We start from the raw sequence: 20,663 nt of genomic DNA, 5'->3' as shown, positions 1-20,663 counted from the left end.
GTGGTTAGTGCAGTTAGTGTAGCTGGGTTTAAAAAAGGATTGGATAAGTTCTTGGAGGAGAAGTCCATTAATCAAATTTACTTAGGGAATAGCCACTGCTATTACTAGCAACAGTAACATGGGATAGACATAGTTTTTGGGTACTTGCCAGGTTTTTGTGGCCTGGATTGGCCTCTGTTGGAAACAGGATGCTGGGCTTGATGGACCCTTGGTCTGACCCAGTATGGCATTTTCTTATGTTCTTTCCCAGAGAGGACTGTGGGAAGGTCTTGGTTTGGCTGCATGGAAGCCTAGGGCCAAGCATTTCTCATAAAAAAAAATATTAAGCTCAACCTCCGCACCTGGCCCACCCTGGGCAGATTAAATGCCCACCCCCCCTTATAGCATAACATGAGAACAGCCCTCAGCTAAGCACAGACAGTAAAGCCTAAAACCTGCAGAGCACACTGGCCCCCATCTCTCCCCTTACCCTCCTACCCCTAGCGTTCCCTGCCTTTGGGAAGGAGGGGGAGAACTAAGGGGGTGCATGGGGGCCCCCCATTCCTGCTGCTTAGATGGATAATGGTAGTAAAATGGTCTCGCCCTGGAACTGGAGCTCAGAGAAACAGCCCACACCCCTGTCAGCCAGGGAGAGGATGCAGTGCTGCAGGGCTCTGGAAATCCTCACCTGCTGGTAAATACTTGACATTTAAACACCCCCCCCCCACCCCCCCCTTCCCCACTGAATTACAGTGTTAATGGTTCTCTTCCAACAAAAACACCCCCCCACCCCCCCAGTAGTCATCCCCTCCCCCCCCCCCCACCTCCCAAAACAGCACAGTTTTTTCTTTTTCATAAAAAAATAAATACATATTCTAAGTCAAATTACAAAGCTCTGGTCAGCCAAGACTTAAGAAAGCAGGTGCTGTCCCCCTCCCCCTTCAAAACAAGCAGTGGATGGAATAGCTCGGGTCTTCTCCAGGGGGGAGAGCAAGGCTCCCCCCCATCCCTCCCCCACTCAGGGTGAAGCAAGGCTCCCTCCACCCAAGTTTGAGGCTCTCTCCTTACCCCGTGCTTGATAGAAAATTGAGTTAAATCAGTCCTATCCCCCCCCCCCCACAACAAACCCAAAAGGAATCTTCTACCTACCCTCCCTGCACCACGACACGGATACAAGGGGGTAGGAGCAGAAACCATTGGGTGGCAAAAGCTGGGGCATGGCTGCTCTGCCTCCTTTCCCCATTGGCCTGAAAAGCCAAAGTCACTGTGTTTATTGCCATCTCCACTGTTAACCAAACCACAGGCAGTCCTCTGGCCATTCAACAGCGTCCCAGCCACCCAATAGGCACCACCGTAGTTGCTGGCTGGGTACAGTCCGGCTACAGGGTCACCTTGCATCTGGATTCCTAGAGGCAGGGGGTCCTCTTAAGGCCATGGCTGGTTTATAATAGAATTTAATTTCCTCCTCCTCCTCCTCCTCCTCCCTACCCCTTGCGGCCTTCCACCATCAATCCATCATAGCCTCCAGCATTTCCAGGAAGAGTTTGTGCATGGGCACCTTTCCCTCCAGCTTGATGGTGTAGAAGTGGTGCAGGACCTTGTTGGCAGTCTGACGCAGCAGTGGAAGGGTGAGGATCAGCTTGCCCGCCCGGCGGGGCTCCTCCCCGTGCTTGCCTGCCTCATAGTCCAGGAGTGCCTCGTGCAGTGCATCCCGCAGCCTCTGAACAGCCTCCGTGTCTTCGATGTGCACAGAGTCTGCATAGAAACAGAGATCCAACGGTTAGTCAGCAGGCCCATGCAGGGTCCCTCTTCCAGGAAGCACAGTTTGGCTCTGTCTACAGCTGTATTTATAAAGAGGTTGGCAGAGAACAGAAAGATCAAAATGGACGGGATAATCTGCATTGGTGTTAGGTGCTGATCCAGGTGTTTTGCACCATCCCCACTTTGCTAGCTGCTGCAGAGGCCGCTATCACGTAAGACCTCACTGCTACCTCTCAGCGTTAATCCTGTGGCCATTCAGAGGGTCCTACCCAAGCATTGTCCAGGCCCGTCTGCCAGTATAGGAACATGTGCACAGCTGCAATCTCCCATCTGCCAAATGGGTGACTGCTGGCCTCTGGGCAAGTACTCCAACCACAAGCTATCCCTGGTGCTTTCTAAAAACACTGGGAATCCCACAGTTAATAGAAATACATGTACAGAACAAATACAAAAAAAATGGGATCATCAATCAGTCCAAAACAAGCAAAGCTAACAAACTAATAAGTTGTATTAATAAAAATTAAGAACACTGAACATAAGAACATTAAATCTGCGAACAGGTAAAACACCAAGGATTAAACAAAAAAAAAAGCTAGTTAACACTTTCAACTACTTTTCTAGTGCCTGGGTAGGTCAGGAAAGAGCCGTTCTCCATGGACAGCAGTGCAAACAACCACACAAGTGGGTGACATCCGACAGCACCAAGCGTGGGGGGAAAGTCTCATGGCACCTGAGTTTCTAGACTCACCCCCCAGGTTTGCGGAGATTTCCCCTGTCAGCATCAGCCCATGCTATCCCTCAGTTTAAGATTAAGCGTGGGTAGGCTGGTTGAAGAAGACTCTGCATCACTTGGAGAGCAGGTCGTTGCTACGGGATCACTTCCCGCTGCCCAGGTGGATGCTCCCCAACCAGGAGAGCTTCCTTCTTCAAGGCAGCACCAGGGCTGCCAGCCTAGAGTTAGGACTGCACTGCTGTCCACAAAGAAAACGTGTTTCAGGTAAGCTGCTTTGCTTTCTCCGTGGACAAGCACCACAATACAGACATACAAGTGGGACTCCCAAAACTAGGGGTTGGTACTGATTTATTTATGATCTGTGCTGCAAGCCGTGTGTCGTTGCGGAAAGCAGATGTGCCTGTTCGTATCTCAAGATCAGTCCAAACTCCAGGGGTTTGCCTCCCTGCCAGCAGATGGAGACAGAAGAAAGCTTTACTGACACTGCTACTTAAAAACCAGTGTGGCACCTGCAGTCTAGTCCTGGGAGAATTCTGCACTACTGCAGAATCCACCACTTTCAGGCTCTACCATCCATCCAACCTCAACTGCAGGCACAATCATGGTAATAATGGCTCCATGAGCTTGTCCGAAGATGAGGGGCCTTAACTACTGGACACCCTGATCCCTGGAAGCACAGGCCAGGCTCAGGGGCGGCAACTCAGCACAGATTATAGCTGAACTCCACAAGTCTCCCTGAAGAGTTGGGTGGAGGCCTTCAAACATAGCACAATCAGGCAGCTTGAAAACTGGAAAATGGAATGCAATCTGCTTATTATTCCTGCACTGTGAGAAAGTGATAAACAGCTGTAAATATATGAGATGGTCAAAGGGAGAAGGGGAATAAATGGTGATGGTGACGGGTGGGGGGGGGGGGGGTGTGTGTGTGAGCAGATCCTGGCTCTCAGAGAATGAGTTCAGATCGCTGGAGGCTAGAGTGGCAGACCTGGAGGAGCCGAGGCAGACAGAGAGGTATATAGATGAGACCTTCAGGAACTTAGCAGCCAAGTCCCAACTCAAGTCTGGCAGCCTTGGTACTGCCTTGGAGAAGGAAGGTCTCCTGGTTGGAGAATATCTGCCTGGTGCAGTAGGAAGCGATCCTGTAGCAAGGACCTGTTCTCCAGGTGATGCAATGTCCTCTTGAACCAAGGATGGTGTCTTCCAGGTCGACCATCAGCTAGCGATTTGATTATTAGGCAGGTAGATAGCTGGGTGGCTGATGGGCACAATGAGCACCTGGTAACTTGCCTGCCTGGTACGAAGGTGGAGGACCTCACCTAGATAGGATTTTAGACAGTGCTGGGGAGGAGCAGCCTGTCATGATAGTCATGGGCACTAATGACATAGGAAAATGTGGGAGGGAAGTTCTAGAAGCCAAACAGGCTCTTAGGTAGGAAGCTGAAATCCAGAACGTCCAGGGTGGCATTCTCTGAAATGCTCCCTGTTCCATGCGCAGGTCCCCAGAGGCAGGCAGAGCTCCGGAGTCTCAATGCGTGGATGAGACGATGGTGCAAGGAAGAGGGATTCAGTTTTACAAGAAACTGAGCAACCTTTTGGGGAAGGGAGGGGAGGTCTTTTCAGAAGGGATGGGCTCCACCAGGCTGTTGGCGCCAATCTTTAAAAAGGAGATTGTTCTAATTTAAAAGCTGCTCTAAGGGGAAAGTCGACAGTCACAAAGCAGTGCAGGGATCAAAGGGATGTATCTTTGAAGGATACTAATGAAACAGGAGAACTAGGGCATCTCAGAGAGGTTCCAATAGAAGCAAAAGATTCCACATTATCCCTGACACCTGAAACACAGGCTGTTAGGACAAACAAAACACACATTTTGAAGTGTCTGTATGTCAATGCCAGAAGTCTAAGATGTAAGATGGGAGAGTTAGTGTATAGCAATATTTTATTTATTTATTTAAAAACTTCTCTATACCGTCGCTAAGTTATATACCATCGCAACGGTTTACAAATAGGCACATAGACTAAGGTAAGTAAATGTAGGATATCGTACATTGTAACAGTTACCAATAAAGTTCGGTTACAATTTCATAAATAAAATCATTATTTGAGTAATGTTGGTCAAGTCCAGGCATATTATTGAGTTACTATCGCTTTGAGATATTACTTCTTAAATGTAGGATTGAGTAAATTCATTCTCATCTGCATTACCCTGTACTTTCATTCTCTACCCTCCACACTCTTTAGTGAAGGCTTTTTTAAAGAGCCATGTTTAGATTTTTCTTAAAAGTTTGAGATTATTCTGTAATCTGAGTTCAGGGGGGCATCGTGTTCCATAGTATGGGCCCAGCCAATGATAAAGCCCTTTCTCTCACTTGGGTTAATTTTGCCGACTTTACTGAAGGGATTGTTAGTAGTGCTTTGTTTGCTGAGCGGAGGTTTCTTTGTAGAATGTGTACTCGTAAGACATAATTGGCATCTCAGAGACAGGGTGGAAGGAGGATAACCAATGGGATAGTGCTATACCAGGGTACAAATTGTACTGCAATGATAGGGAGGAGCAAATTGGTGGGGGGGGGGGGTGCTTTATGTCCGGGATGGCATAGAGTCCAACAGGATAAAGATCCTGCAAAAGACTAAATATACAAATCAAATCTTTACGGGTAGAAATCCCATGTGTGTTGGGGAAGAGTACAGTGAGAGGCATATACTACCATCCACCTGGCCAAAATGATGAGATGGATGATGCAATACTAAGAGAAATTAGGGAAGCTAACAAATTGGTAGTGCAGTAATAATGGGAGGTTTCAATTACCTCAATACTGAAGGGGTAAATGTAGCATCAGGACACGCTAGAGAGATAAAGTTCCTGGATGGAATAAAAGACAGTTTTATGGAGCAATTGGTTCAAGAACCAAACAAGAGAGGGAGCAATTTTAGATCTAATTCTCAGTGGAGCACAGGATTTGTTGAGAGTAGTAACTGTGGTGGGACTGCTTTGCAAAAAAGTGATCATAGCATGATCAAATTAGAATTAATAACTGGAAGGGGAATCATAAGTAAATCCACGGCTCTAGCACTAAACTTTCAAAAGGGCAACTGATACAATGAGAAAAATGGGGGAAAAAAACCCCTGAAAGGTGTAGCTACAAAGGGTTAATGTACAACAGGCATGGACACTTAAAAAAAAACAAAACCATCTTAGAAGGGCAGTCCAGATGTATTCCACACTAAGAAAGGTGGAAGGAAGGCCAAACAATTGCCGGTATGGTTAAAAGGTGAGGTGAAAGACTATTTTAGGCAAAAGATCTTTCTTCAAAAATTGGAACAAGGATCCATCTGAAGAAAAGCATTGGCAAGTTAAATGTAAAAACACTGATAAGACATGCTAAAAGACAATTTGAAAAGAAGTTAGCCGTAGAGGCAAAAACTCATAATAAAATTTTTTATTTATTTATTTTTTATTAATAAAAACTTTTTAAAATATATCCACAGTAGGAAGGCTACAAGGGAGTCAGTTGGACCATTAGATGATCAAAGGGTTAAAGGGGGATTTAGGGAAGATAAGGCCTTTGCGGAAAGACTAAATGAATTCTTTGCTTTGGTATTTATTGAGGAGGATGTTGGAGAGCTACCCATTCCGAAGATGGTTTTCAAATGAACCAAAGCACGATATACATGGAAGATGTAGTAGGCCAGATTAACAATCTGAAGCATAGCAAAATAACCTGGACCGGATGGTATACATCCCAGAGTTCTGAAAGAACTAAAAAATGAAGTTTCAGACTTATTACATTAACTTGTAATGGAGAAATTACTTACCTGATAATTTCATTTTCCTTAGTGTAGACAGATGGACTCAGGACCAATGGGTTATGCTCCCCTGCCAGCAGATGGAGAGTCAAATTTCAAAGCTGACATCACCCTAGTTATACCCCTGCAGTGACCTCAGCTCTTCAGTATTCTCTTCAAAAGCCAATGTGGACATACTATTGAAAAATCTTGATTTAAAATTGTGGGAAGGTAATTTTAGGCAAGCTAGCTGGATCGCTGGAAGACTTTGTACCACAAATAGACAGCTATGGATAAGAACAGGCTCTAATGATTGAGGAGTATGAATCAATGTATTGCATGTGCTTTGAGTAGAGGGATTGGGACGACACTACACTATTCGTTCCCTGCATTCCCGAGACATTCTGGCAACAATGAGCTGATAAAGAGTTGGGATGGCCCCAAGAAACATCTGGTCTCTCTGGGGACATCAAAATCTAAAGACATTTGGTATTTCTTCTCACCTGAGAAGACCAAATGCTAAAGACCAGTACCCATACCAATGAGCTGATGATAAGTTAAACAACTGGTGTTTTTTTTACTAAATGGGAGATCAAAAGGACTGGTACGGACATACCTTCCTGGGTAAAAGTACAAACTGAAGCACCGTACTTGCAGAGAGAGATTTCCCTGTACGTACCATGGATCAGTCCAGACCGTGGGTTATGTCCCCAATCCAGCAGATGGAGTCAGCCCAAAACTCTGAGGGGGCGTCACCATAAGTACTACTACCCCCTCTGCAGGAGTTCAGTATCTTCTGACTCCAGCAGATGCGAGTAGGGGAATCTGGGCTTGCTCCCGATTGCCTATAACCTTCTTCCTTTCCTTCTCTTGTTTGGGATTTTATTCTCTGCTCTTTGTTAGCTTTATTTGCTTGGATAAAGTTGGCCTTCATTTAAAAAAAAAAAAAAGACCAAACTTAATTGCTTAATTGGGGAGGCGTGGCTTCTTTGTTGTGAGTCTCTGTCTCTCTCTTTCCCCTGTCCCGGCGCCTGTTGTTGCTTCACCGGGGTATGTTGCATTTCTTCTCTGTTGGTATTTTTATTTTGCAGCTAGGTTGGACGCGACTGCCGGGGGCACCAGCCTCCTAGCGTCCTCGCCCGCTCCCGCGGCCATTTTTGCGTTTCCACGTGGGCTGCAGCGGGGAGCAGGGTGATCACCTCCAGCGGGTTGTGCGGCCAGGAAGGCCCCCCCGCGGCACCGTTTTGTTCTTCGGCGGGTAGTGCAGGCCATCCGGGCCCCCCCGCAGCGGCGCTCCGTATCGCAGCCCCCCCCCCCCCGAGGTTACCAGGGCGTTTTTGGGCTGCCGGGGACTGTTTTTGCTTTTTTGCTTTTTTTTTCACGATCCCGATGCCGCGGCCGGCGCGTTGCTCGGCCTGCGGCGAGCCTGGATCGCGCATCTCGAGGGAGGGGATCTGCGCTCGGTGCCTCCCCGGGGGGGGGAAGGCACGTCGCGGCCCCTCACTCGTTTTTCTCCTCTGGCAGCCTTGCCCGGGCGGCGTGGGCCGGCCCCTCCCCCATCACTGGCGGGAACGGCGGCCATCTTGCATGCGCTCCGTCCTGAAGGAGCTCAGGCAGCGCAGGGGGACGGGGAAGCCTCTGAGGGCTCTCCCCCGAGCTTACTACCAGAAATAGATCCGGAGGAAGACCCGCAGGGGCAGGGTCCCCCGGGCCCCCAACAGCGGATGTCCCCCCGATTAGGCCGGGGATTTCACCGGAGTTCATCCGCCTGATGCACACAGCTTACCTTCAGGACCTGGCTGCTCCCGCGGAACCGCCACCACCCAAGCTGCCGCGACCTTCGTCCCTCTATACGGCCCCCCCCCGCTCCGGCGGGCGTGGGGGCCTCACAGCTCCCCGTCCCCACCCGGCTCCCTGTGGGCTCGGGTGGACCTGGGTCGGCCCCAGTTTCCCCTGGGTCGGACCCTGCAGCTTCGGGACAAGGGGACTCCACTTCCGAGGGGGAGGATCCACGGACGCTGCGCCTCTTCCAGCGGGAAGAGCTGGATGATCTAATCCCGCAAATCATTCAGGGGTTGGATCTCGATCCTCCGCCGGACCCGCCGGCTCCTGTTGCGCCAGCTGTCGTCACTTCCTCAAAGAAGGGGGATCCGGTACGGGCAGCCCTGAGTCTGAGGGCTCGGGCTTTTCCCATTCACGAGTCGTTCCTGCAGCTTCTCACCAGGGAATGGGATGCCCCGGAAGCTGCCCTAAGGGGCAGCCGCGCCATGGAGAGGCTGTATCCGCTGCCGGAAGATTTTCTGGATCTCATCAAGGTGCCCAGGGTGGACTCCGCGGTGTCGGCAGTCACGAAGAGGACGACCATACCGGTGACGGGTGGAGCGGCGTTAAGGGATACGCAGGATCGCAAGTTGGAAGTCTTCCTCAAGCGGGTCTTCGAGGTCTCCGCGGTGGGGCTGCGGGCGGCGATGTGCAGCTCGCTTGCCCAGCGGGCTAGTCTTCTCTGGGTGCAGCTACTGCTCACTTCTCAGGTGTTGCCGGCCGAGGAGGCCGCCCAGGTGGATAGGCTGGAAGCTGCGGTGGCGTACGGGGCTGACGCTTCCTATGATCTGTTTAGGGTCCTCGCCCGTTCCATGGCCTCGGTGGTGGCGGCACGTCGTCTTCTATGGCTACGCAACTGGGCGGTGGACACGTCCTCCAAGTCAAGTCTGGGTTCCCTGCCATTCAGGGGAAAATTCTTGTTCGGGGAGGATCTAGACCAGATCATCAAGTCTCTGGGGGAAAACGCGGTTCATCGCCTGCAGGAAGACAGGTATCGCTCCACCAGGGCATTCCCGTCCTCGCGGACCAGAGCCAGGGCGCAAAGACGCTACAGGACTTACAGACCAGCGGCGTCCAGGCCTCCTGCCCCCAGGTCACAGCCCTGGTCGCGCTCCTTTCGCGGGCGACGCCCAGCGCGTGCCGCTCCCACGGCGGGACAGCCCTCGCCCAAGTCCTCTCAATGATGTTCAGCTCGCCCACTCCGACGTCCCCCAGATTGGGGGGCGGCTGGCGTTCTTTTACGAGGAGTGGGCGCGGATCACCTCGGATCAGTGGGTCTTGGACACCATAGGACACGGCTACGCGTTGGAATTTGCCCACGCTTCGAAGGGACGGTTCATCTTCTCTCCCTGCGGCTCGGCCATCAAGCGAAGGGCGGTGCAGTTGACGCTGGACAGACTGTGGGAGATAGGCGCCATTGTGCCCGTACCCTCCGGAGAGGTGGGCTCGGGCCATTATTCCATCTACTTCGTGGTACCGAAGAAAGACGGTTCCTTCCAGCCCATACTGGACTTGAAGGAAGTCAACAAATCCCTTCGGGTGGTCCGGTTCCGCATGGAAACGCTACGTTCGGTGATCGCAGCGGTACATCGAGGGGAGTTCCTGGCCTCCTTGGATCTGACGGAGGCCTATCTTCACATCCCCATTCGCCGGGAGCATCACCGTCTGCTACGGTTCAAGATTCTGGATCAGCATTTCCAGTTTGCAGCGCTTCCGTTCGGATTGGCAACGGCCCCGCGCACCTTCACCAAGATCATGGTAGTCGTGGCGGCTGCCCTTCGGAAGGAGGGGATTCTAGTCCATCCCTATTTGGACGATTGGCTCATCCGAGCGAAGTCTTTTCGGCATGGACAGACAGCAGTGGCCAGGGTGCTAGAGTTTCTGCAGTCCCTGGGATGGGTGGTGAACTTCTCCAAGAGCTCCCTCGTGCCCTCGCAGCGCTTGGATTTCTTGGGGGCGACCTTCGACACCCGTCTGGGCGCAGTTTTTCTACGGCAGGACAAGGCGCACGCCCTGCGGGAACACATACAGCGATTCTCTGCATTACCAGCTCCCACCTCCTGGGACTATCTGCAGCTCCTGGGGGTGATGGGCTCCACCATCGACATGGTCCCTTGGGCATTTGCGCACCTGCGGCCTCTGCAAAGAGCACTTCTGTCCCGTTGGAAGTCACTTTCGCAGGACTACCAGGTGATACTTCCGCTGCCCCAGTTTGCCAGGAACAGCTTGACCTGGTGGATGGTCCCGGAGAATCTGGCTCGCGGCGTGTCCCTCGATCTACCAAATTGGGTAGTAGTAACCACCGACGCCAGTCTCGTAGGCTGGGGAGCAGTCTGCGACCGAAGCGCCACGCAGGGGACGTGGTCCGCGGAGGAGTCTAAGTGGTCCATCAATCGTCTGGAGACCAGAGCGGTCAGGCTGGCGCTTCTCCACTTCCTGCCGCTCCTTCGGAATCGGGAAGTCAGAATCTTATCGGACAACGCGACTACGGTGGCCTACATCAACCGTCAGGGCGGCACTCGCAGCCCTCAGGTCGCGCTCGAGGCAGCGATGCTGATGCAGTGGGTGGAACGGCATCTGCGCCGCCTGGCGGCCTCGCACATCACGGGCGTGGACAACGTCCAGGCGGACTTCCTCAGTCGCCAGCTTCTGGATCCCGGAGAGTGGTCCCTCTCCGACGAGGCCATGCAGCTGCTCGTCCGGCGGTGGGGCTCCCCCCACCTGGATCTCATGGCGTCCGCCCAGAACACCAAGGCTCCTCGCTTCTTCAGTCGCCGGAGAGAACGGGGGGCGGAGGGCGTCGATGCTCTCGCGCTCCCGTGGCCGGCCGATCTGCTCCTGTACGCGTTCCCACCATGGCCGCTGGTGGGAAGACTACTCCGACGGATAGAAGTTCATCAGGGGACGGTGATCTTCGTCACGCCAGAGTGGCCACGACGACCTTGGTTTGCGGACCTCCTCCACCTGGTAATCGACGGACCCGTCCGGCTGGGACATCTTCCCCGCCTCCTTCACCAGGGACCGGTATTTTTCGACCAGGCAGAACTCTTCTGTCTTGTGGCCTGGCTTTTGAGAGGCGCCGTCTCCGACGACGGGGGTACCCGGAGGCGGTAGTGTCAACTCTGCTTCGTTCTCGGAAGACTTCGACGTCGGTGGCCTATGTGCGAGTCTGGAAAGTGTTCGAGCTGTGGTGTACCGGCCTGAACACAAGACCCACGGAGGCGTCTGTCCCGCAGATCCTCCAGTTCCTACAGGCGGGAGTGGACAAGGGGCTCGTTTACAACTCACTTCGGGTACAAGTGGCAGCTCTTGGCTCCCTCCTGCGGGGCGAAGGATCTCTGTTGCAGCACCCGGACATCGTCCGTTTTCTCAAGGGGGTCAAGCACTTGCGGCCCCCATTGCGGGATCCTTGTCCCTCTTGGAGCCTCAATCTGGTACTACGTTCCATGTCGGGACCTCCGTTTGAACCACTGAGGAGTGCGACGATCAAGGACCTCACCCTCAAGGCGGTGTTCCTGGTGGCCATCTGCTCCGCTCGGCGTATTTCGGAGCTGCAGGCTCTGTCCTGTCGAGAGCCTTATCTCCGGTTCTCCGATTCGGGTGTGTCACTTCGTACTGTGCCCTCCTTCCTCCCGAAGGTGGTGTCCGCCTTCCATGTGAATCAGACGGTGGAATTGCCATCTTTCTCTTCGTCTGAGCCGCGGTCTCTCCATCTCCTGGACGTCCAGCGCGCTCTGCGGCTCTACCTGGAGGCTACGAATGATTTCCGGACTTCTGACCATCTCTTCGTTCTTTGGTCCGGTCCCCGGAAGGGATCCCAGGCCTCGAAGACGACTATTGCCAGATGGCTGAAGGCCGGCATTGCCGCTTCCTATATTGGGGCGGGGTGGACTCCCTCACCCGGTATTGTGGCGCATTCTACACGCTCTCAGGCGGCCTCCTGGGCGGAGAGTCGCTCGGTATCTTCGCAAGAAATATGTAGAGCGGCCACCTGGAAATCGTTGCACACGTTCTCGAGACACTATAGACTACACCTCGCCTCGTCCGTACATGGACACTTTGGCGAACACGTTCTACGAGCAGGCCTCGCAGGACCCCACCCGGTTTAGGGACGCTTGGGTACATCCCATGGTCTGGACTGATCCTGGTACGTACAGGGAAAAGAAAATTATTACTTACCTGCTAATTTTCGTTCCTGTAGTACCATGGATCAGTCCAGACGCCCACCGCATTTGGGTTTTACTCCTGCTCAGCTGTATTGGGGGGCTGACTCTGCTCAGCTATTCCGTCTGTTACAGTAGTGTCTTTACTGCTGTTGTTTTTCACGTGTTTCCAGTTTTCTTTGTCTGTCGCCATTCTCTTGGTGGTTGACACGCTATGTTCTTGGCCTCCCACCCGTTGGTGGGACGGTTTCAGTTCTCTATTTCGATCCAGCGGCTTATTGTTGCCGTTTTGTTTAAACTTGATCCAATCAAGGGGTTTCTGTTTACTCGGGCTTTGATATACTCGATACTGAACTCCTGCAGAGGGGGTAGTAGTACTTATGGTGACGCCCCCTCAGAGTTTTGGGCTGACTCCATCTGCTGGATTGGGGACATAACCCACGGTCTGGACTGATCCATGGTACTACAGGAACGAAAATTAGCAGGTAAGTAATAATTTTCTTATGTAAGGCATAGCATTTGCTTATTTTAGATGGATGAGCTGAAAGGAACACAGAGTGAGTCGTTCTTTTTCACAGCCCCCAGGCCCAAGTCTTCCACATTTCTAGGAAGACTGGCTTATATGAGGAAGAAGTAGAAGGGAGGTGTTTTGTTAATATTCTGTCTCCTATTTACCTGTATTTATTTATGTACAGTTTACTGTGATACTGTATTTAATGTTTATTACTTTGCTAGTTTATCCATATATTTACAACATTTAGTAAACTAAGTTTTGCTTTACCAGACTGTGTGTAGTGTTCTATGACATAATATAAAATATACCCCCACACAAAAATATGATTAAAAACGGATAACCGTAACTGTACTCAACCAAACACTGAACCCCAGTAAGAATATAGATGCCCTCTTACCCATAATCTTGAAATCGATATTCACTCCACAGGAAAATCCTTAGCACTGTTCTTGGGCAGCTGTGGGCAGGATGCTGAGTCCATCTGTCTACACTAAGGAAAATGAAATTATAGGTAAGTAATTTCTCCATTTCCTAGCGTGTAGCAGATGGACTCATGACTAATGGGATGTACAAAAGCTACTCCTGATCGGGGCGGGAAGCTGCGTGTGGTCCAGTTAACACCACCCTTGCAAAGGCTGAATCCTCTCGGGCCTGTACGTCCACACAATAAAACCTGGAGAAGGTGTGCAAAGAGGACCACGTTGTCGCTCGGCGAATATAGACAGAAGACAGCAGTCTAGCTTCTGCCCATGAGACCGCCTGAGCCCTAGTGGAATGAGCTTTAACCTGAAAAGGTAATGGTTTTCCTACCTCCACATAGGCTCCCATGTCCACCGCCTTAATCCAGCGAGCTATTGTAGCCTGCGAAGCTGGCTCGCCCAGCTTCCTTCCGCCATGAAGGACAAACAGGTAGTCTGTCTTTCGGACCGGTTCTAAACTTCCAGATACCGCACCAAAAGTCCACTGATATCCAAATGACGGAGGTGGTATTCTTCTGCATCCTTGGGCTTATCTAGGGATGGCAACAAAATGGACTGATTCAAATGAAACTGAGACTACCCTGGGCAAGAAGAATGGAACGATACAAAGCAGTAACGCTACTGGAGTCATCCGGAGGAACAGTTCCCGACGTGACAATGCCCGTAGTTCAGAAATGCGACGTGCCGCGCATAGAGCCACCAGGAACACAGTTTTCAAGGTGTTCCTGGTGGCTAATTTATTAACCTGGTGGTTAATAAATGAAAGGCAGTGCAGTGGCCAAAAGGAGGGCCCTGCCAAAAATTCTAATGCTAGAATAAGATTCCACAAGGGCAAGCACCTCAGGACACCATAGGGGTGGTCTGAGGTGCTTCACCCCTTTCAAAAAAAATGGGCCATGTCCGGATGAGCCCACAGGCGGGTTCCGTTCACCTTGCCCCCGAAACAGGAGACAGCCGCTACCTGGACCTTCAAGGAATTAAAGGTCAAACCTTTATTCAAGCCGTCCTGCAAAAATTCCAGAATTAGTAGGAGTCTGACTGCCCGAGGGGGGCACCGCATTCCTCGCACCAGGCTTCAAATACTCTCCAGACCCGCACATTCGCTAGGGACATGGAGAACTTCCGAGCGCGGAGTAACGTGGCAATTACTGCCGCAGAATATCCTCGCTTCATCAGGCAAGCCCTCTCAAGAGCCAGACCATAAGACAGAATAGAGTTGGATCCTCATGAAGGACCGGTCTGTCCCTGTTGTACCATGCCCCTGTGCAGTGGGGTCTCCACCAAGAGTCTCCCTATGTCCACATACCACGAACACCTGGGCCAATCTGGAGCTACTAATAGGACTAATCCCCTGTGGTGCTTGATTCTTCAAATGACCCTGCCCAGCAGAGGTCAAGGAGGGAAGGTTTATAGCAACTCTTATTTATTTATTTATTTTATTTAGCACTTTTTCTATACAGATATTCATGACTGGACATATCACATCGGTTTACATCGAACCATAGTTAAGCAAATTATTATTACATCGAACAAGGGGGTGAGTAGGATCACTAGAGTACAAGATTAGCTGCAATCAGTAAAGGCATAACTATGAGAGTAAGGTTAGCAATACATAAATTAAGAGTGATTCTGGGAAAAGGTTAGCAACACTAGAATATGAGGTTAGCCGACTGTTTCTTTAGGGGAACGCTTGTTTGAATAACCACGTCTTTAGCTTTTTTCGGACGGTCCGTGGGCAGGGTTCCTGTCGGATGTCTGAAGGAATGGCGTTCCATTGGGAGGGACCGGCTGAGGAGAAGGCACGTTGCCTTAGTGAGGACTTGGCAGGCGGAGCATACAGAGTGCCTTTGTAAGCTGATCTGATGGATCTAGAGGAGGTGTGGTGGCGTAGGGAGATATTGAGCTGGAGAGAGGACTGGTTGTGAATGTTCTTGTGTATCATGGTAAGGACTTTGTGGAGGATTCTAAATTTAATGGGGAGCCAGTGTAGCGACTTAAGAGTCAGCGTGATGTGCCAGATCTGAATGAGAGCATCGATCCCCAGGGTCCACTGATCTCTTCTGCGACTGAAGAAAATCGGGAAACCTTCCAATGTGAGATGCACGCAGCAGGTTGATTGACGGGAGACCCCAGCAATCTACTATCAGCTGAAAAGCTTTGGCCAATGCCCACTCTCCTGGATCCAGACTCTCCCTTCTTAGAAAGTCTGCTCTGATGTTGTCTCTTCCTGCAATGTGGGAGGCTGAGATCATCTGTAGATTTATTTCCGCCCATTCCATAAGGAGATTTATCTCCTGTGATACTTGCTGGCTCTTGGTTCCACCCTGGTGGTTGATGTAGGCTACCTCGTTGTGTTGCCAACATTACACGGACCGCTTGAGCCTGGAGTCTGTGGCTGAGTTGTAGATATGCTAATCTGACTGCCCAGGCTTCCAGGCAGTCGAGGTTCCAGAGGGCCTCTTCCTTGGTCCAATGTCCTGGGCCATCAGTTCCTGACAGTGAGGTCCCCAGCCCAGGAGGCTCATGTCTGTTGTGAGGACCAGCCAGTTCAGAGAGGACAGGGGTACACCCCTGCTCAGATGAGCTTCCTGTAGCCACCACTGAAGCCGAGAGCATACTCCCATCGGTAAGTGGAGGCGAATCAAATAGTCTTGAGACTGCAGCTTCCAATGTGACAGTAGTGAGCGTTGAAGTGGTCGCATGTGTGCCCTCACCCACAGCACTACCTCCAAGATTGCTGCCATCAAACCAAGCACTTGGAGATAGTGCCACACTGTCAGGCGTATTGTGCTAATCAACTGATGCACTTGGGACATCAACTTCCTTATACACATGGTTGGAAGGAAGATCTTGCCCTGCTTGGTATCGAACTGGACTCAAAGATATTTCAAGGACTGGAAGGGCTTGAGCCTGCTTTTGTCCAGCCAAATTCCTGAAGCAAGGAGATCACTCGGAGATTCTCTTCCATGGACTTGGCCCGAATCAACCAGTCATCCAACTACGGGTGCACCAGGATTCCTTCTTTTCTCAATGCTGCCGCTATGACCACCATAATCTTGGAAAATGTTCGGGGGTGGTGGCTAGGCCAAAAGGGCAGTGCCTGGAACTGATAATGGAGACCCAGTAACACAAAATATTGGTAGGAAATATTGGTGTTCTTGACGAATTGGAATATGTAGGTAGGCCTTGGATAGATCCAGGGAGGTTAAGAACTCTCCCGATTATACAGGGAGAGGGAACATAGGGTTTCCGTGCAGAAATGATTCACTCATAGATGTCTGTTGATGCTCTTGAGGTCCAGGATGGGGCAAAAGGAACCTTCTTTCTTGGGTACAATGAAATAGATGGAATAACGCCTTGTATTTTCCTGGGGTGCTGGTAGTGAGGAGCCTTAAAAAAGTAGTCTCCACTGCCTGTTTCTTGTGCTGGGAATGGCAAGGAGACATCATGAATAGGTCCAGAGCTGGGGGGGGGGGAATGATGTCACCCGACGCTGCTAGATGTATGACCTTGCAGCTCCCAACTCGTCCCCAACTAGAGGCCACTGAAACAGCAATTTTCCGGTTCCCAAGCTTCACGTGGCACTGCGAAACAGTGAGGAATGATTGTGCGGAGGAAAACTATTGATTTAAAAGTTTTCTCCTACAATGCGCCCGGCTCGCACTTCGTGGCCCTGCGAGACTCGGCAAACCCGGGTGAAGGCAAGATGGTGGACGCCGCTGATTTCCATGTGGAGGGGATTGATCTCCCCGGAGACGATCGTAGCCCAACCAAGGCCGACTTTCAATTGTGGTTTCAGGAGATTCAAAAGGACATTCAGTCCCTCGGACAGACATGCAAGGGGCTCTTAATGATTTTAAAACGGAACTGCTGGAACTCAGGAAGCGCGTTGAAGATACAGAAGGGCTGATGGAATATCAGAACGCAGATATTTCCTCTTTAAAATCTGACGTGGCAGAGCTTCAGAAAAGTAATGCAGAGCTCTCCCTAAAGGTGGAGGATTTGGAAAACCGCTCACAGAGATCCAATATTCGATTTCAAGGCATCCCTGAGTCTGAAGGCTTTGAAGATGCAGGCCATGTGGTGCGCAAGATATGCAGGGCTATTTTAAACGCAAGGGAAGCGAAAGACCCGAATGATGACGTGGACAGAGCACAACGCTCCTTTCGTACCCTGAAGAAGAATGTCCCCCGGGATATTATCACCTGTGTCTACAGTTATGCCCTGAAGGAAAAGATCATGCAGCAAGCTCGGACAATAGGGAATATTTCTTGGGAGGGTCATGCTATTGCCCTATAAAGTGACCTATCCCCAATCACTTTGAAAAAAAACCCAAGATCTTTAGGCTGTGACATCTTTTTTGCGGAAGGAGAACATTCGCTACCGCTGGTTGTTCCCCTGTGGACTATCATTTACTATCAGCGGGATCACCTCTAGAATAACCTCTGAGGTAGACGCTCAATCTTAGAACCCCTGGGCTTTGTCATATCGCCTGCACCTGAAGGAAGACGTTCACCGGCAGTACCAACCGGCAGACCAAAATGGCAAAGGACTGGCAACGGAGGCTCCAGACTGAAGAGACGGTCAGTGGAACCTAAATGCTAGCATAGAGGAGGCCACCTAAACAGCTGCTGCTGTACTCTAAAGGGAGCTGGCCATTTTTCTTGAATTTCTTGTCTACAGGACTCTGGTCTCTCAAATTTGTGCCTGAATGGAACCGGAATGACTTTACAGAACTATTCTTTATGCTAGGGGTTGATGGGTTAGTACTCCCCCCAGGAACGCCACGGGAGAAGTGGAGACTTTATATTTTGGGGATGGGGAAGAGATAAAGTCATATCATTATGCTAGGGCTTCTCAGGCCACAAATAGAAACTGGCTCAGCTGTATGGCATGTCTGCAGACTTCTTTAATCTCACAATGTTTTCCATGCTATTGTTCTTTGGCATCTACGGAGGGGGGTGAATATATTTAGATATGGCTGGGGTTAAATTCGTATCCCTCAAAATCAAAGGGTTAAACTCTCTATATAAAAGATCGGCTCTAGTTAAGGAATTGCTCTCTCTTAAAGAGTCTGAGGCATCAACCACGCCATCCTCCTAAACCAGCTGGCGTCCATAGGAATCAGCGGCACTGTCCTATCCTGGTTCAAAACCTTCCTCAACAACAGAGGTTACAAAGTTAAACTCCAAAACAAGGAATCCTCAAGATTTGACTCTGCCATAGGAGTCCCACAAGGCTCTTCATTATCTCCGACTCTATTCAATATTTACCTTATTCCACTCTGCCAACTTCTTTTTTTTTGTAATTAAAGTTTTTTATTGAAAGCGTGCAAAATACACACAAATATAACATGAACGAAAACAGCCATGAACAATAAAGGCAAAGTGTCCAAACAATATGTATCGTTCCAATAACAGAGCAATGTGCAACAACTCTCTTATCTGCAATATCCCCTCCCACCCACCCCCCCTCCCACCCTACCATCTATTGAAAACCCATGAGGAAACCATGTGTAAAGGGGCACTGGCAGAGCTATCGGTTATGCTGATTGATAGGAGAGCAAGAAGGTCAGAGGCCCTTTCGCACTCGCCAATCCTTATACGGCTGCCATACCCTTCGGGACAAGGCCGTCTCACTGGCCCTGAAGGATCCCACACTATCATGCAGCGTACTAAGGATCTGCAAGCGACCATGAATTTTCTCAAAAGCAATAGGGCCTGGCAATTTCCATTCTAAGGCGATCTGGCATTTAGCAGCTGAGACTACATAAGTAACCAGCTTTCCCTGTATTACAGGCAAGTCCCACGGCATATTCAGTAACACCTGTTCAGGGGTAAGCACTAACTCTCTCCCCAGTATCTCTCGAAGGAAGGAAGTCAAAGCAGTCCAAAATTGTGTTACGTAGGGGCAGGTCCACCACATATGGTAGAAAGTGCCGTCGTTCCCACACCCCTTCCAGCAGCGAATATCATAATTAGATTTAAACTTGTGTATCCTAGCAGGTGTATAATACCAACGGAGTAGTATCTTGTACCTGTTCTCCATCAACTGCGAGTAGGGGAGACCTTTTTTTGTGCAGGCAAAAATCTGATCCCAAGTCTCATCAGACATGGATCGTGACAAATCGCTCTCCCAGGCCTGCATGTATAGAGGTTTAATTTTAGGGTCCTTATTGAGATAATTATAGACCTGCGAGATTGCCTTCCTCAAGGTATCTGCTTGATCACACCAGGATTCAAACTGGGTTTTCCCCAGGGCTAGGTCACTCCCCACCCTCTCCGCCTGGAGGAAATGCCGAAGTTGAAGATAGAGGAATACATCACCCGAGGGCAACCCATACCTCTCTTGTAAAGTTGTGAAGGGAAGGAGGCCCTCCAAACCCCATAATTGGCCCAAGCTGTGAATCCCCTTCGCATTCCAGCTACCAAAAGTGCTGGAGATCTGACCTGCTGGAAACTTAGAGTTCGTTTGAAAGCTGGAACTAAAATAATAACGTCTGGACCCAGTCAACGATACCTTCCACTTATCCCAAAGCAAGAGTACATGTGTAGTGGAAGCTGAAGCCTGGTCCAAGGGGAGACGCGTATTTTTAGGCTGCCATAATAGGGAACGAAGAGAGGTTCCACCCGCCCTCTCTTGAGCAATTACTGCCCATTGCTTCTGCTCTTTTAGCCTATGCCAATCAAACAACGCTCTTAATTGGGACGCTACTAGGTACCACCGCAAATTTGGGACTCCCATCCCCCCCCTCAGGCGAGGTCGGTACAGAATCATTCTAGAAACCCGGGGAGGGCGACGTTTCCATATATATGAAAAGATACGCTTCTGCCAGCTGTTAATTATCGCATCAGGGATAGGAATCGGAAGCGCCTGAAATAAATAGCCAAGCCTGGGAAGCACATTCATTTTAACCGACGCTATTCTCCCCGTCCAGGAGAGATATAGTTCGGACCATCTATCTAGATCATCAAAGATTTTACGGATGAGGGGCGGGTAATTCAGCTGAAATAGCTCCCCTGGATCTTTACTGATGTAGACACCCAAATATTTGATTTTGGACGATGCCCATCGGAACGGAAACTGCTGTTTGAGAGCCGACAGCTCCAAGGAGGGTAAAGTAATATTAAGAATCTCGGACTTGTCTACATTAAGCTTAAAGCCAGATACCGCCCCAAAGTTATGTAGTGCATCTAAAGCTCCCTGTAACGACGAGGCCGGCTTGGTCAGAGTAAACAAAATGTCGTCTGCAAACAAGGACATTTTATAAGACCTATCTCCTATCTCCACCCCACTGATCCCCGGGGCGATACGCACCATAGTAGCCAATGGTTCTAAAAACAAGGCGAATAGTAAAGGTGACAGGGGGCAACCTTGACGAGTACCCCGCTGAATGGCAAAGGCAGCAGAGTAAGTGCCATTAACCTTTA

The 20,663-nt window shown here is 50.4% G+C and overlaps 1 protein-coding gene across 1 annotated transcript in view; it reads right to left on the bottom strand.

The window, feature by feature from the left end:
* Positions 1–820: 820 nt before the first annotated feature.
* Positions 821–20,663, bottom strand: part of ESRRA (estrogen related receptor alpha) — a 58,903-nt gene continuing 39,060 nt past the window's right edge. Inside the window, exon 7 of the mRNA XM_029614797.1 lies at positions 821–1,734. Within this exon, the coding sequence (XP_029470657.1) occupies positions 1,487–1,734 (248 nt within the window). The 3' untranslated portion in view covers positions 821–1,486. The remainder of the gene's footprint in view (positions 1,735–20,663) is intronic.

Source organism: Rhinatrema bivittatum, chromosome 8 (genome assembly GCF_901001135.1).
Source record: "Rhinatrema bivittatum chromosome 8, aRhiBiv1.1, whole genome shotgun sequence".
Lineage (NCBI taxonomy): Eukaryota > Metazoa > Chordata > Amphibia > Gymnophiona > Rhinatrematidae > Rhinatrema > Rhinatrema bivittatum.
The sequence above is the reverse complement of the archived record's forward strand: the minus strand, read 5'-3'. Positions and strand labels throughout refer to the sequence as shown.